Below are 17823 nucleotides of genomic sequence, written 5' to 3'. Positions count from 1 at the left end.
TTGGTTTTTCAGTGGGGGTTCCCAACTTCAAGGCGCGAATACGAGCCGATCTCCCCGTTAAAAAGTCTCTCCACAGAGAGCAACAGACCTACAAAGAGCACAAATGGAATTCAATCATAGCACATCACTCACTTCCCTTCTGAAATATAGATGGCAGCACTGAAAAACAAAACACAACACTACATATGCACTCGGACCGTTAGGTACACACACAGTTGCACAGTTGGCAAAACTCACTAGGTAGTAAAAATCGCCCATAAATGGTGATAGACCTGAGTTGTGCTCGGTTTGAAAGAACGAAAAAGAAAGGTTGATTCCTCAGAGTGGAAACAATCCGCTAGGTTCAAGACTTTCAAAGGTGAAGAAATGGCGCCCCACGGTAAAGGAAAGTACAATCGCTTCAAAGAAGGGCGCACATATCAATGGAGAGTGAAGCACTTTCTGGTAGGCTCTCCACATCCAGAAATGAGATTCGTTATTGACCGAGTGAGGACCAGTAATGGTAACCTCTTCCAGCGAAATTTCCCTTTTGACTAAATTTTCCCCTTCGCATTCAGAAAAATGTGCTGCCATCTAGCGGGGGAAATACGTAATCAAGTATTTTACAATAGAAATGTATTGCACTGCATTAATTTTTTTATTTTCTGCAAAAATTCTTTTGTTTAATGAACTCTCAAAATTTCCCCACAAATGCTAAGAAATTTCCCACTTGGGCAAATTTTGGCCAATTTTTCCCCACGAATATGGGAAATTTCCCACGAGTTACCGTCACTGGTGAGGACTGATGACGCAGGATCAGCGGTATTTTTCTCGAGGAAATGCGGTCAGACGATTTTTCCTTTTAGGGATTTTTAATTTTAGCGCAAAAAGCAACTATTTCATAATTTTTCTATAAAGATGAAAAAATGTAATAGTCTAGTTTCTGATCGCAATATTTCAATAAGGCTACAAAATCGGAAACATGGCCGCCTATGTTGGTTGTTTGTCATTTATGACAGGATACCCTGGGATAACTCAAAACTTGGTTATTTGAGGCTCAAATAATTGAGGGGCAACTGTTGCAGTTGAGAACTTGTTTTTATACTAAATATTTTAGAGGAATTTTAACTAACAAAGAAGGTCCAATAAAGTTTGAAGATAATCGGAAATGATCTAAAGCAGTGATATGCAACGTGGGTGTTAAGGCCCCCTTGGGGGCGATGGAAAGTTCCAGGGGGGCGGTAGACGCTACGGGTATAACATAGGATCCTGTGGGTTAGATTGCATTGGGGGGCGATGGGAGAAAAACATTTCTGAAGAAGGGGGCGCGATGGGGCAAAAAAGGTTGGGGAAAATATGATCTAAAGTGATATATTTCCAAAACCTTATGTATATAAATTGTGTTATATACATAAAGGATGTTGCATTTTATACATAATGTATAAAATGTTATAAATTTGCATACTTACCAATTGCCAAATTGTTGAGAAATTATCACTTTTACTGGCTACCTAATACATAATACCCAAGAGTTGTTAGTAAATTTGATAAATACTTGAAATTTATCGCTTTCATCTGTGATTATGCATAATAACCCCAATGTGATTTGGTGAATTTGAAGAATATGAAAAAATTCCAAATGAGTCTCTATTATGTGTGATGATTATAGTCGCACCCTAATATAGTGATAACAAATTTTAAGATCGTACATCGATATGCTGATACAAATACATGTATTAATTATCATGAACAGTATATCATACATTGTGTACGATTTATCATGTTTACCGACAATGCGGCGCTTGTGTGTATTATGCGTAATCGTTAGCAAAAGTGATTAATTTAGGGAAATTTATCAAAGTTGCCAATGATGCTTGGGTACTATTGGATAATCACCAGTAAACCATGATAAATTTAGGGAAATTTATAGAATTTACCGAAGTACTCAGCGATTACGTATAATAACCAGATTTATCACATTTACTGCGCGTAGAACATAGGAAAATATCAGAATCAGATGAGTTTTGGTTGCTAATGAAAACAAAAAGGGACCCGGAATTGCACTGAATGAACACATCGAAATAAAATAGCAAGCATAGTTACTCTGGCAGACTTTTTTTGAATTTTTAGACATCCCGTCTTTGCATTTACACTCGTACCAATCCTTGGTGTCCACGCAGAAACCGTTCAGATTTTCACACTCCTTCACATGCTTTTCATCGTCACAAAGCTTTGTTCCTGTTCAAATAAACAAAACCAATCCATCAATCTTTGAACAAAGAATGAACAAACTAAAATTTCCATTTACGTGCGCAAGATTTTTCCACCATAATTTGAGTCCATTATCACTGAAATGAAATACGCATCATACGAGAGATTTCACAAACACCAGTACTGTTAAAGTAGAAATGCTGACCATTTTGGCCAGCATTAGGATTATGCATCGATAATGTCAGATAACTGATATAATCAGAGCAGCTCTTATTATAATTTGAAAATAATTGCGATTGTAAACTACATATACTATGTCTGAGGATGATCTTGATCATTATATTCAACGTCTCACTGAATACTTCTAACCTACCCAATGACTGGAAAATTAATAAAATAATTCCTATCCATAAATCTGGCTCACTCTCCCACCCTCTCAACTATAGACCTATTGCAATCACCTCCTCTTGCTGCAAGCTCTTTGAACACATAATTGCCAAGAATATCCGTACCCAACTAGATTCGATTAACTTTTTCTTCCCTAACCAACATGGTTTTCGATCATCGTTATCAGTATCTACCTAATTAACACTTTTCATACATGACTTAACAGACTCCATTGATAAAAACCTCCAATCCGACATAATTTTCCTAGATTTTTCCAAAGCATTTGACAGGGTGCACCATAATAAACTTCTACTAAAACTTTCATACCTTGGACTAAATGTTCAACTGCTGAAATGGGTGGAGGCCTTCCTTATTAACCGCAGCCAGTTTGTCTCGTACAAGAGCCAGAACTCTCCTTTTCTTCATGTCAAATCTGGCACACCCCAGGGCTCGGTCCTCTCGCCTTTATTATTTTTAATTTACATAAATACCCGACTCCATAAACTGCCGCATTAGACTCTTCGCTGATGACTGTGTCATCTATAAAACAGTGTCCAATCTTTCTGACCAAGAATCTCTCCAACACAACCTTAATATTATCTCCAAATGGTGCTCAACCTGGGAATTACCCCTCAATTTCTCAAAAACTGTTTTTATGAAAGTGACCCGTAAAAGAATCCCTCACGAATTCCCCTATTCTATAAACGACTCTTTGATCTCTGAGGTTTCCCAATATAAATACCTGGGCATTATAATCTCTTCCGATCTCCGCTGGAACCTTCACGTTGATTATATCTTTAATAAATGTCTCCAAAAACTGTTTTTCCTTCGCCGTAACCTGAAATACTCCACCCGTCATGTTCGTCACTTGTGCTACCAAACATATATTCTCCCTGCCATCTCCTATGCCTGTAAAGCCTGGGACCCCCCACACCCAAACCAACATGGACAAATTAGAATCTATCCAAAATAAGTCCACCCGTTTCATTTTCAACTGTTGGTCTTCACATGTCTCTATAACGGAACTCAAGCGACAACTCAATATCCAACCGCTCTCCTCTCTTCGACTTATCTCTCGTTTAACTTTTCTTTACAAACTCCTCCATGGGGTTTTTAATATTGACACATCCAATATTCTAATCCAACCTTCACATTTCTCTGTTAGACTCAATCATTCCAAAAAAATTACAGCCCATCTTTGCCTCTTCAGATTGTCACAAAATTTAGCTTTTTCACAAGAACTATTATCGACTGGAACAACCTACCATCAAATATTGTAGATTGCACTACGATTTCTGAATTTTCTCGTACCATCAATCGACACTTTTGCCATATATAATTCCGCATCCTCTTGTGTAGGCCTCGGCCAAACAATATTGTATAAATAAATAAATAAAATAAAATCTCACTCTCCGCTATTCATACAAAGGTTTCTAACAGCTGGCCGATGTGACGATATATTTTGATCATTGATAATTTTTTGTCACACAACGGTCATTTTCTGCACACGAGGGCTAATTAGACCGTGACCTACAATTTATTGCCGATTCCGAACAGCAGGCTTGTTTTTTATACTCATCGAGGGTAGGTCCCCCTGGATGGGGGACTCCCTGCGGTAGCAATTTTTTGCTGCGTTCAAGTCACCGTTTTTTGTTGTACCCTTGTGTCAGGAAAGTTTTCTGACAAGGACGAACCGGGTATCGAACTCGCGACACCTCTGAACATCCATTGGTACTTTAGGCGCGTATCTTATCGACCGGGCTACCGTACCCTATTTTTTGGAAAGAGAGAGAAAATTCAACTGCCCCCGTGGGGGAATGGTACCCAAGTCCTTTCACTTTCCGGTAGACTACAGAGGAAACGCATATCTCAATCTTTCCTTCGAGCTCGTGTGAAATGAACGGGACCGTACATAGACGGTCGGACCTAACTCAACACAAAGCTCACAATTGCTGACAATGCCACCAGATGGCGACTTATCCGAATATACATCCCTTGTGGCACTCGAGCTCGAAGGAGAGATTGAGATATTCGTTGCCTCTGTAGTCTACCGGAAAGTGAAAGGACTTGGGCACCATATTCCCCACAGGGGCAGTTGAATTCTCTCTCTCTCCCTTTCCAAAATATATCTTCGTATCATCCAGCTGTTAGAAACCTTTGTATACTGTGTCTGGCTAATAGCAAGCGTTACTTCACTACTGCCTACTGAAAATTTCCAAAAAGTGTTATTATCACATTCAGGAATTTGGATTGTCAACCTCTTTATGTTTTCAATTATTACAACGTCCAATGATGAATTGGTTCTACACAAGTTGTAAGGCATAAACAGTTATCAAGGGCATAGTTTTCATTTTCACAACACGATCAAGTCTGAAACAGATGGATATGACCATAATTTTGGATTAACAAAGAAATTGCCAACACAGTCAGTCCCCTAAAGCTTTGAGGGTCTCAGTCAGAGGCGTGTATACAAGATCTATCTTTGCAGGGGGCTTTGCACCGGGTTTGTGCAGCACAAAAAATTTAGTCCAGAGTTTTCAGTTACTGAACTTCAAAAAGCATTTTAAATTGACAGAAATTAAGATAATGAATTAGGTCATTTTTTCTTTCGATGTTTTAATAATTTTACAAAGGTATTGAAAAATACTTTTGATTGTCTTTGGCGGGGGGAGGGGGGGTCCCTCCGTGCCCCCTCCGCACACGTTTCTGGTCCCAGTCAAAGAATTGACACTTCAAAACGAACATTTCTGGACGCAGGGTTGAGAAGAAGGCCTACCCTTTCGCGAACGACCATGAATAGTAAATCTGCTTTGATTTTTATGAAAAAGGTTGCTAAATAAAGTACTACAAACAATATAATCAGTAGCAGTATATAAGCAATATAAAGCAGCATGCAGTTTTAGCAGCAACATCCCCCCTCCCTTCCTCAATGTAGAATGCACAGTTAAATAGTGGATTCGGGTGTACCTTCCATCCACGTGTAGCAACCGAAGTACCAGACCTATCACTATATTGCAATCCAGAGTATAGTACTGGTATATCTACCAGTATTGCTTATTGCTTGATACAAAAAAAAAAACGCCCCATGGTGAATATATCAATGGAAATTTCAATATTAATCAAATAATGTCTATATTTGTAGATGAGTGAATCATCTATCTAAATGAATAATGGCGAACACTGCTGTAAATAGTGTTCTCACAACAATATGGAGAGAAGATTAAAAAAATATATATACAGGGTGATTCAAAACTCAATGTACAAACTTTTAGGGGAGGTAGAAAACACAAAAACAAAACAGAATCACACAGGAATGTATGTATCACCGGAAACTCCAACCTGATCAGCTGGAAGATGCAGAAATGACAAGCTAATAATGGGTGGAGACAGTGCCGTCTCAACGCATGGGCCCACCCGGGCACGGCCCGGGGGGGCCTCACAAAAATGAGATCTGGTTGAGATTTTCGAGAATTTGCCTGGTAGGGCCTAAGAAAAATCATTTGGCGCGGAGGCCCACGAAGGCTCTCAAGACGGCCCTGGATGGAGAAACTTTATTTAGCGATACTTTACACAGGGACAGTACGTGTACACGTTAAGTTTCACAACAAGTGCTGAAAAGTTCTTACCATCCACAGTTATGCACGCTCCACAACGGCGGCGCATTGATTGTCGAACCCTTTCAAAAATATCCGGCACTTCACGGACGTTTGCAGCTGAGAAGGGAGTTTCTTGCAACGAGGTCCGTGTCAGAGTCTCACGGGCGTCTCATGGACCAGGCACCTTCATCCCGTTGCTCGCGAGCACCACGGTGCTCCTTGAAGTACCCAGAGTGCTCAACGCTCAACATTCCAACTAAACACCTTAGAGGAACTGCATTCAAGGATCGAAATCGTCATTATGTCGTGCATTCGTATGTTAAACTTGCCGTAAGGGTGCTTTTCTTTTGATGATGAGTACGAGCAGTGCTCGCGACTGGAAAAGGTTTAAGACCCCTGTCGTAGACCATAGCTTTCAGGGTCCTCCCCCACAAGCAGAAATCCAGGCTAGATAAATTGGGCTATCGTGGTGGCCATGGGACGGGTCGACCACGCCCAATCCATCGAGGCGCAAACTTACTGTTCAAGTGATCACATACGGCACGGAAAAAAAAAAAAAATGACCTGAAGTCCCATCATGCTGTAACCACACATTGCATGCCGAACAGACACGTGATCAATTCGGGTGATTCTTGCAGTACCTCCTTCAGAAAAATGTGATATTTCCTGCCATTCAGTCAGAGTGGCCCGATCAAGTAATCACCAATAATACTCGCTCATAAATTCGTAGAAAACCGTTGTTGTGGTGTACACTTCGTGGGTTACCACGGCTCCACGAGACTTGCCATTTCTGCATCTCCGTTTATCCTCCAGCTGATAAGGTTGGGGGTTTCCGGTCATACATTCCATCGTGATTCTGTTTTGTTAATGTGTTTTTGCCTTCCCTGAAAGTTTGTACGTTGAGTTTTGAGTCACCCTGTATGTATATTTTGCCAATAATAAAAAGCATGTTTGTTAAAACATGATTTTATTCAGAAGAATACTTACTTTTGCAAGTGATGCCATCCTCCGATAGCTTCAAATTACGTTCGCAAACGCATGTCCCAGCTTTTTCGTCAACCTTTTCATTTGGACAGAGCTTGGGGTTCAGGACACATTTCTCTTTAATGGAGGAGATAAAACAGAAAAATTAGAAAAATGCTAATTTTTTATAAATACGAGGCGTGGTTCAAATTCAAGGACCGATCACACACACGTATAACAAACGAATGGCCAATACCGATTCGTTCGCGCATGCGTAGCAGCAGCATTACTTGGTTTGCTGGGAATGTATCCGCCATATTGCCGTCATTTGATTGTTGTTCTGCCTTCGCAAGACAGTGTGTTAGAATGAGTGCGGTTGTAACAAATCCCGTCAGTTGTGAAATTCGATCAGTGATTAGATTTCTAAACGCAAGAGGACTGTAATGATGCTCAAATCCACCGTAAATTGTTAATTTGAACATCATTATGTCTCCGTATCGTCACTGGTGATAAAACGTGGATTCCATACGTCAATGCTGAATGAATGAACGCCAGGGTCTCTGCCACCGGACTTATCCCGTTGCCGAGATCTCTTCCAGCCCAGCTTCGTGGCAGAGTCTGGAACAAAGTGAGTGCACCTAACAGTCCGAGTGTGTAGCTAGTGTTGTGTATGGTGTTTCAGTGCTGCCATCTATACTTCAAATTGTGAGTGAAGTGTAATGATTGAATATTTGTAACGTTGTAGGCCTGTTGCTCTCTGTGGCGAGACTTTTTAACGGGGAGATCGGCTCGCATTCACGCCTTGAAGTTGGGAACCACAGAAAACCAACTTCAGCCGACCACCACTGTGGGGGTTCGAACCCGGATCCTCGCATCGCGAGTCCGTCACTATAACCACTCGACCACCACAGCGGTCATACGTCAATGCTGAGATGAAACAACAATCCGCCATGCAGTGGCGTCATTTTCCGGTTCACCTAAACCGAAAAATTTCACACAATTCCAGTTCCCAAAGGAAAATAAAATGGCACCTGTATTTCTGGGACCAAAAAAAGGGTGTTTTGATTGGTTTTATGGAACCTGGAGCAACCAATTACACATCATAAGTCTATGGTGGAACACTTTATAAACTGCGCCGTGCCATTCAATACAGACAATGTGGAATGCTGGTTCTCCTTCACGATAACGCACGGTTGCACGCACTACGGAAACAATACGGATGGGAGATTTTTGATCATCCCCCTTGTAGTCCTTATCTCGCCCCCAGTGACTAGCATCACTTCCGACAGCTCAAAAACTGTGACTTGCGTCTACACGTTTTGAGAAAAGTGAGGAATATTGGAAATCTCAGTGCGAAACTGGCTGGAAAAACCCCCAGGCGGCGGAATTTTAAGCAAGAGGTTTGATGAAGCTTGTTTCACGATATCGAAAGTGTTTGGAACGACAAGGTGATTATGCGTAGAAAAATAAAGTAATCATGTAAATTTTTTGGAACCATTAATGTGAATTTGTCATTTTTTTTCAATTGTTTTCATTCCATTACTGATTGCCCCTTGATTTTTGAACCGCGCCTCGTATCATAACTGATCCAAACAATATATCATTTCAACTGTCTTCGCCTCAAAATAATCGAAATTAGTGAAAGCATAACTTTCTATACACTATAATGCCATTGAAAAATATCAGTACAGTGAAACCTCGATGTAACGATACCCTGCAGACCAACAAAAATATAGTTGTATGGGGATAGCCGTTGTATCGAGAGGCAGCAGATTCACATTAGAATGCCGACATTTCCAAAGAAGACTTGGAAAAAAAATGTCTTCGTGCAGGGATTTATTGTTACATCGAGTATCGCTGTAGCGAGAGGTTTCGCTGTAAATAACTTATATTGACACAAAATAATCACGTTTATCGCTGCTGGCTACATATCCAGGCGGGCATACACATTCTGGTTGATCGTTTCGTTTGATACATTGACCTGCAAGGCCTGATGGACCTGCTTTGCACGGCAGTGTGCAGTTGTCGTTCGGATCTTCAAGACCTACAAGAAATTTAGAAGAAATGCATTCAGACTGATAGAAAGAAAAATTTTCTACATACCTCTACAGGTTTATTCTTTGTTGATCGGGAAAATTTGGAGGTTTATGCTATGGAAAATAATAATTAAAACACACACGGAAATACACGCACATATCAAAATTTACTAACATACTGGGTGTCACAGAACTCCGTAGCTAAAATGAGAGTTATTGATGACAAAAGTCATGGCAATAAACTCAGGGGCAGAACCGGGGGAAGGGCACATACAACGGATCCCTTCAGAAGTCACCATAATATGGCAATCCCATCACGAGGAACGAAGAAAAGTTCTTGCTTCCAGTATATTTTCCAGTCAATATTTTCCTTTCACTCCCAGAGCTACTGAAGAATATCTTCCATGCCGCCAGTTGCTTGAATTCCATGTTAACATGCAATAAGAAGAAAAAATTTCTATGCTAGATTCCATTGAAAAATTGGAATTTTTTTTTTTTGCCTTGGCGTGTACTATCATCCCTCTCATTTTAGCTGTAGAGTTCTGGGACATCCTGTACACACTGTCTATTCTTGCACGCTCTATCAGGGAGGGTCGAGTGAAACTTGGGTATACGTTAAACTATTCAATAACAACTTACTACATATTGTTTTATCCGCATTCCCTTTGAATCCCTTGAAACAATCGCAACCGTGTCCATTGTCCTTGTGATAGCATGACTGAGAACATCCCGATGCTTTTGGGACATCACAAATTGACACTGCAAAATAAAATCATGCGTATGTATATAAGCAGAATATTATATTGTCGAAAATAATAGCGCAGAGTGTCTCAAAAATTCACAATGCAAACTTTGGGGTGCGGGGAGAGTCAGAGAAGATCATTATGGACCACGTTCAGACTGGTAAGCACGACCAGCAAACAGATAGCACTTCAGACCAACAAGTGAAGCTTTTCCTTTCATAGCTTGCGATGGCACACGAAGAATATGCACCGTTTAACTAGTGTTGGCTGAATGAACGCCAGGGGCTCTGCCACCGGACTTATCCCGTTGCCGAGATCTCTTCCAGCCCAGCTTCGTGACAGAGTCTGGAACAAAGTGAGTGCACCTAACAGTCTGAGTGTGTAGCTAGTGTTGTGCTTGATATTTCAGTGCTGCCATCTATACTTCAAATGGTGAGTGAAGTGTAATGATTGAATATTTGTTACGTTGTGGGCCTGTTGCTCTCTGTGGCGAGACTTTTTAACGGGGAGATCGGCTCGCATTTCGCGCCTTGAAGTTGGAAACCACAGAGAACCAACTTCAGCCGACCACCACTGTGGTGCCGGTGGGGTTCGAACCCGGATCCTCGCGATGCGAGTCCGTCACTATGACCACTCGACCACCACAGCGGCAACTAGTGTTGGCTGCGTCTTGTGTATGGACTTTTGACATGGACCTTGTGGAAAAAAATCACCAATGCCAATGTCTGTAAAAATCCATGTGTATTTGAAAAATGCTCACAGCAATCCAAGTGGCATCAGTGTGTGGTATCATTGCAAAGAGTCAGAATTTTGGAAACCTTCTTTCGAAACAGCATCATTTGAATACCACAGTGGTTCTCAAACTTTTGTCATAGTTAAGTTCTAGTGCTGCCATCCCTCTTTAAGAAGAATATTAAAAACGAAAGTAAAAGATGCTTGCGATATCGTATTACGTAAGTATCGTGTTGAAGCAGCACCTGTTAGAGATAGAAGGCCTCCGCACGGGTTGCCATAAACGTGATCGAGACTACCTAGCAAGTTTGCCACATTTTGAAACATAGCATCCTATTCCATTTCTTCTTAATTTGGCGTAGAATCTTCCTGATTGGCCCACAAATACTGCATAGTGATTGGATGTGTGGGCATAGAAATCGCCAATTCTAAGCCCGATCATTTCTTTCTCTCACAACGATGATACTGGCACGAGCAGGGAATTCCCCCCCACCCGGAATATTCTGAGGGAAAATGGACTACTTACTGACATCAAAAGCGGACTGCAGAGGTCTTCTATCTCTTAGGGTAGTTTAGCTGATTGAAGGCCCTCCTGCTTTCTGTGCGGGAAGACCCTTTCAAATGGGAAACCATCTAGCATTTGCACCTCGAAATTGAAAAGCCAGTTATTGTTCTTTTAAAAGTTTCACCTAACTTATCTACACTGCTTCTTTTATTGTGTTTTTGCTGTGTATTTGTCAGCAGTGTCGTCTTAATGCATCAGCCCATCTGGGCATGGCCCAAGGTCCTCACGAAAATGAGAACCAGTTGAAACTTTCGAGAATTCTACAGGTAGAGACTTGGCAAGGGGGCTCATGATGCTCTTAAGACGTCCCTGCTCTCAGCTAGGTAAATGCAGAAAAATAGCATCTCTCACGAACAGGGCAGTCTTAACACATGGAGCTATCTGGACGTGGTGAAGTACTTTCAGCTAGGTAGGACCAGCAGAAAAATAACTTTGCCCTGAGGCAAAGCTATCTTAACGCATGGAGCTATCTGGACACATTACTTTCAGCTAAATAGGGGCTCCAAAGAAAAAAAAAAATCACTGAGGGCCCATGATGCTTTTAAGACGGCCCTGTTTGTTAGTGTCTTTTTTTGCAAGGGCAAACAGGACATTTACACGGACAGTGTCTGGAAGGGAGGGGGGGGGAGGGTTCTCATGATAGTGATATCTGGTTGCAATTTTTGAGAGTAAATATGTAAATTGGTAGGAAAGTACTTTTATTCAGGTGGGAGCTTCGGAAAAATCACTTTTCCTAAGGGCCTATGATACTAATCGCCCTGTACATAAGTATGTTATAAGTATCTATATAGGCTGTCTAAAAAATTGCCTGCACACATGTTTCTCCAACTGTTGACTTTAAAAACATAATTTAAATTACGTAAGTTCTCAAATGAATTCTGGTTACGGAGAAATTTTCCAAATTTTCCAAGGGGCCATGTATAAAAAAAAAAAATTAACTTTTTATACAGACCCTGTGTGCTAAAAGTTCCAATTAGTGAAATGTAAATGCGGCTATGAGAAGTCATTCATAAAATATTACATATTTTTAAATGTAATATTACCCGAGATATTTGAAGTTTTCAGCATTTGTCGCCAATGAATGAGGGTGCGATTCACAAAATCACAATTTCAAGTTCAAAGTTGTAAAAATTCTGTAATTTTCGAAATAATTTTCAAAAAAACGTAATTTATAAACCATTAAAAAATTGAAATGGTTTTTTGAGTTCATTTTATTTTGTATACAATCTCTAAAAATGTCAACTTTTGAGCAAATGAAAACTCGCCAACACAATGATAAGTTGCCAAAACATAGTGATTTTGTATACTTAATATATCGCGCGATAAATATTGAATAAAAATTTTGCAAACGACTCTCCAAAACAGGACCTAAATTTGAATAATTGAGAGTTTTAGCATTTGGGGACTGTATAAAAAGTAAATTTCTTTATTTTTTCATGCATAAAACCGCTCAAACAAATTTTGAGTAACCGCGTGCCATTTGAAAGCTTTTTACAATTGAAAATATGTTTCCTCTAAAGTCAACGATTACAGAGATATCTGCTGTGAAAACAATTTGGAACAGCCTGTATAATTATTTGTACAATAACTCTCTGTGGATTATCTATTAACTATCTTATTCCTCAAAGAACGGCCAAGTGGGGCCATAAAACGCCTATTTGCCCAGGGCTCGCACTCACAATGAGCAAGGCCTGCTTTTTGTGTTTCGTCATATCTCCTGCAGGTAGCATTTCTAGGCATAGTTCGTTATATAGAAACATAGTTTCATGAATATTCTCTACCTTCCTTCCATCAAAGTTTTTATGTAACATTTCTCCTCTGTATACGAGTGAATTGTTCCAGGCTCCGACGCAAAGCCAAGCTGGAAGACATTTAGGCAAACAGGATAAGTCTGGTGGCTGAATTCTGACATTCATGTGATGCATATGACATATGCAGAAAAATCATTGGCTGTTGAACTATAAGGTGGGTATTTGCCTTTGTATTTTGCTATTTGGCCTGAGAAAATGCTCAGCCATCAAACCGTGCATAAAAAAAAATCAATTTCGGAAGTTATGACTGAAATGAATTAATAATTCGATTAAATAATAATAATTTTGATTCGAATGTTATGAACCATAGACTCACATTTGCACTTATTTCCATCATAGTAGTATCCGGATCTGCAGGTACAAAGGGGCGATTCCAGATCTCTGTTGTTCTCGTGACAATCTTCTTCCTCTTGGCATAATTTACATGCATCTGGAAAATGATAGATTAATTATCGAACCAGTCTTGAAAAATGACCAAAGCTTAATTATACATATTAGCATTGAATTATCAAACAACCAACGCTACTCGTATTAAATAAAAGAGAATCTGATGAGGAAAATACCTTATCCCAGTGGTTCTCAACCGGGGGCCATATGGCCCTCCCAATGGTACTGGGATATTTCAAGGAGGGCCACACAAGAAAATGGAGAAAGGGGCCCATTACAAGTGGTTTGAAAGGCTTCAGAGAACTGAGAAGAAAAATTAAGGTGGAGAAATAAAGCTTTTATATTAGTGACTACACACTTACAGAATCCAACAAAACTACCCATAAAATCAGGGCCATTTTAGGGCATGGACCCACCCGGGCCTCACCGCCTGCATTTTGCAGCAGGTTTCCTAGGATGGGGTTTTTTTATTCTTCAGGTCCCCCGGCTAGATTTTTTGCCGTTTTTCAACTGCCATCATCATCATGAGAATACTTTAGCATCATTTACGACGCTGTCATTATCATTAGGATATCACAGATTTTGAGATACTTTTCTAAATGCATGGTGCGCTCCGTAGATCACACACACACGCGGAGCGCTTTACTCTTTCCTGTGTCTTTCAGGCAAAAACTGTGTATCTGAAATATAACTGGAGGTTGTTTTTTTTTTTAAATTTACTTGCCCCTTCACTTTAGGAAGTTCATAGCAAAAGCAGTTCCATGCACATATGGATCATAGGGGATAGTATGGCCTAATTAGGGCATTGTGAACTGAGTACAGAAACGCTTTCTACGGGAGGAGTCTTGCAAACTAATAATGATAACTTATAGGGGAAAAAATAAATCTGGTTTAAACTTAGCTTCAAAATGCTAAAAAAAAACCACCAAAGCTGGTTACAGCTGAAAATATTCTAAGACCATAATCTCCAAAACGCGCCTCTGTTGCATTTGCCACCGGTGTCGTTAGAGCCGGGGTACTGTGGATGCTCCCCCCCCCCCCCACCACACAATATTTTTTTTTTATCACGCGTCAGAGCAGCCCAAGAATTGATTCAGAAATCAAAGTTTCCTAATTAAAACTCGAGTCGAGCACCCACAGGGCTAAAAAGACTTTCGACGTCCCCGTTTGGCACTTTTCTTTAGCTAGATTCGGGCGTTAGTTGTGGTATTGTTATCGCGTGCGAAGTAAATTTTCGGAATGTCCAAACACGCGGAGCGCTTTCTACAGCTTTCGAAATTGAAGCTATACAGTTGGCTTGAAGCCAAAAACGGACAAAAAGTGGGGTGTCAAAGAAATCTGAGATTACTCGAAGCTCGTTATTCACGATTTTGAAGAGCAAAGAGGAAATGAAGTGAAATTCCAATTGAGAGAGAAGAAGAATCCGATGGTGATCTGAACATCTGTAAAAAGTGATTCAGAGAAGGACCTCACACTGATACGGAGGTAGCTCTTGTATTGTAGAGCTACCCGTTAGTAGACATTCATATGCCTTCACAATGGTTTCGGTTTGTCATTCCTCCAATGTTGCCAGTATTATGTATAGTAGTTTATGCCTTTATATTATGGCGCCTTTATAAAGTGGCGTTATTGGTTTGCCACTTTTTCATTCCTCCCAGAAATTGAAGAAAACCCGGGCAGCGCCGGTTATTATAGCTAGTGATAAACAACTTAGTAATCTAGAAATTACATTGCATTATAAAGAAAAACATTTACCAGAAATGCATAATCCATTCTTTTCAGTAAAGCCTCCTTTGCATTTGCAAAAACCGTTCTCGCAAGTCTGATTATTGGAGCAGGTTGCAAAAGTACAGTTGTCTATATCCTCGAGACCTAAATGAGATAAAGCAATTTTTCATAAGTGTATTCAGGTATGAGTATAATAATCAGGTGATTTATAATGAATGATACAGTAAGACTTTCCACACCTGAGGCGTTGCTTTCACTAGCAAGAAAGGGTTAATTTTTTTTTGACTTGCAGCCCTTAAAGCCCTTAAATATAGCTTTAAAATGCTATGTTACCAGATTCTGTGATATATTTTGCGCGATATTATTTCCCTCTCCCATAAAGACATGTAAATCAGATGAACAAAGCTCAGTGCCGTACCTTCGTCCTTGTGATTGGTTCTGTCATGAGGCATTATGGGAACGCTCCCGTATAAATACCAGATGCATAGTGAGATGGCTCACTGATTCCAACTCCTTCAAAACAGTTATCTTAATACTAAGGCATCTCGCTTGCTGAGGCGTACGCCAGTTGGTCCCTCAATCACAACGATGCATTAAAATTGTGCTTCGGCGCCTCTTGCGTCTCATTACCTCTTCTCATGTGTCATTGAAACGTCGTCTTGGTTCCGTGGATTGATTGGTAGCCAGTCAGTCTGCCTCCTGCTCAATGGCTGGCCGATAACCTCAAGCCGCAAACCCCGTGAGAACCTGGTTCAAAGGTTTTCTTCGACCGTAGTGTGTAAAGAAATTAACTTGACAATTAAACCGGGAAATGCAACAGCAAAACGTTGCAAAAACACTTCAGAATAAATTTTATTCTGCACAAAATTTGCTGCTTTCAAAAAATATATATTTTACTTTACAAATCAATGATTGCTCTTTTTAGCCACATCTTACATACATCGGAATGTTAGATACGTGCGCAGTCGTCAAAAGAACTACTGATGATGTTGTTTTCTCTGTCCGTAATGTAATGGGAAAGGAGATTTTTCTGGATGTTTATTCTGATTTTGAACCATTGGAAAGAAAGATTAGTTGTCGCAGTTCGGAATCAAAACCAGATTGCATGCTGGGCAACTGTGCACTTAACTAACTCATTTTACTTTCTAAAGGCTCGTATCGGCATAACATCCCTCCAAATGTATTATGGGCAGAGAAAATTCCATCTGTCCATACCAGTGTTTCCCAAAGTGGGCGATGGAATGGTCCTGGGGGGGCGATAGAAGTTCGGGGGAATGACATAGGATTCTATGGGTTTGCTTGTATTGGGGGGGGGGGGGCGATGGAACAAAAAGTTAGGGAAACTATGGTCCATACTGTCACTAACTGGTTTTTGGTAGTTAAGAGAACTAGCTGTGAAGATCTGCTAAGATCTCTTTCTTCTGTGAAGATCTGCTAAGATATCTTTCCCAGTTTTTGCTATAGTTAAGAGAAGTTTTGATGTCCCCACTCATCGCAGCACGCTGCTAATGTGTGTTACAGGGGGAAAAAAGTTGTGTCTCTGGTATATAGGTTGCTAGGAAGGGGGGGGGATGTGGCAGTGATTCCAGTGCTGCCAAGGGGTAGTAGGGGTATAGGAGTAGGATCCACCAATTCAATATAGGTTTGAAGGACATTTGCTCCTCACTTGGGGTCACGTTCTTGGAGCTTCCCGCATTTACCGATAGGTGGCTTCGTTCGGATGGGATCCATCTAAATAAGAGGGGGGTCTGGGAGGTTTACGATAGTCTTAGGTCAGGTTTTTTACTCCCAGACCACGTAGTCGGGTATGCGGGTTAGTTAATGATAATCTCTGACTTGGATGGCTTCTCGATTGACACTAAATCACCGGTCAAATTAAAATGTGTGCTTATAAATGCCAGGAGCTTGGGTAATAAGAAAGATTTTTTAGAAACTATGATAGTTGTGGAGGGCTTGGATCTTATAGCCATTACAGAATCTTCGGCAAACGATGGGGATGAATCTTTCTTACACATCTCGGGATACGATACTTTTTTGAGAAATAGATCTGATAGGAAAGGGGGTGGAGTGTTGATATACGTGAAATCCTGTTTGAAGGCTAGAGAGTGTAACGTGCAGAGAAGTGATATTGAAACCATATGGGTTGAGATTGAGAACAAAAGACGTCATAAACTTATTGTTGGGGTTTGTTACAATCCACCGAATGGGGATCAAAACCACATCGCCAAATTGCATGATGAAATTTCCTACATGTGTAAGCGTAAGAGGGTTCTCATACTAGGGGATTTCAATTATCCAGGCATTGATTGGGAGAACCTTTCATCTAGAGATCAGTATGAAAGAGACTTTCTTAAGTTAGGGCTCGAAAATTTTTTGTATCAGCATGTATCAGAAGCCACTAAGGGTAATGCTATTTTGGATTTAGTTCTTACTAGTTCTGAGGATCTTGTTGAACATGTTTCGTTGGGGGAAGAGTTTTCTTCTAGTGATCATCGTATAGTCCGATTTCACTGTAACTTTTCCTTGGGTAAGGTTGATAACAAAAGACTGGTTCCTTGTTTTCGGAGAACTAACTTTGATGTTTTGAGAGGAAGGTTAGCGGAAGTTTTCAAAGACCAGTTGGAATCAGTAGGGGTGGTAAGTCAATGGGAGGAATTTAGTACGAAGCTGTCCTCTGTTTTGCAC

General features: G+C 40.5%; 1 protein-coding gene across 2 annotated transcripts in view; it reads right to left on the bottom strand.

Moving 5' to 3' along the window:
* The window catches only part of LOC149080860 (uncharacterized), a 131206-nt gene that overhangs the window by 16943 nt on the left and 96440 nt on the right, over positions 1–17823 (bottom strand). For both annotated transcript variants that reach the window (XM_089237537.1, XM_089237538.1), the window contains exons 29-34: positions 15166–15282; positions 13340–13453; positions 9812–9931; positions 9046–9180; positions 7161–7274; positions 2083–2217 (exon numbers count right to left, since the gene is read on the bottom strand). In XM_089237537.1, coding sequence (XP_089093663.1) covers positions 2083–2217; positions 7161–7274; positions 9046–9180; positions 9812–9931; positions 13340–13453; positions 15166–15282 — 735 coding nt within the window. The remainder of the gene's footprint in view (positions 1–2082; positions 2218–7160; positions 7275–9045; positions 9181–9811; positions 9932–13339; positions 13454–15165; positions 15283–17823) is intronic.

Source organism: Pholcus phalangioides, unplaced genomic scaffold, assembly GCF_987345545.1.
Source record: "Pholcus phalangioides strain wild (caught in Gottingen) unplaced genomic scaffold, Ppha-v1.0 ptg000010l_1, whole genome shotgun sequence".
Lineage (NCBI taxonomy): Eukaryota > Metazoa > Arthropoda > Arachnida > Araneae > Pholcidae > Pholcus > Pholcus phalangioides.
The sequence above is the reverse complement of the archived record's forward strand: the minus strand, read 5'-3'. Positions and strand labels throughout refer to the sequence as shown.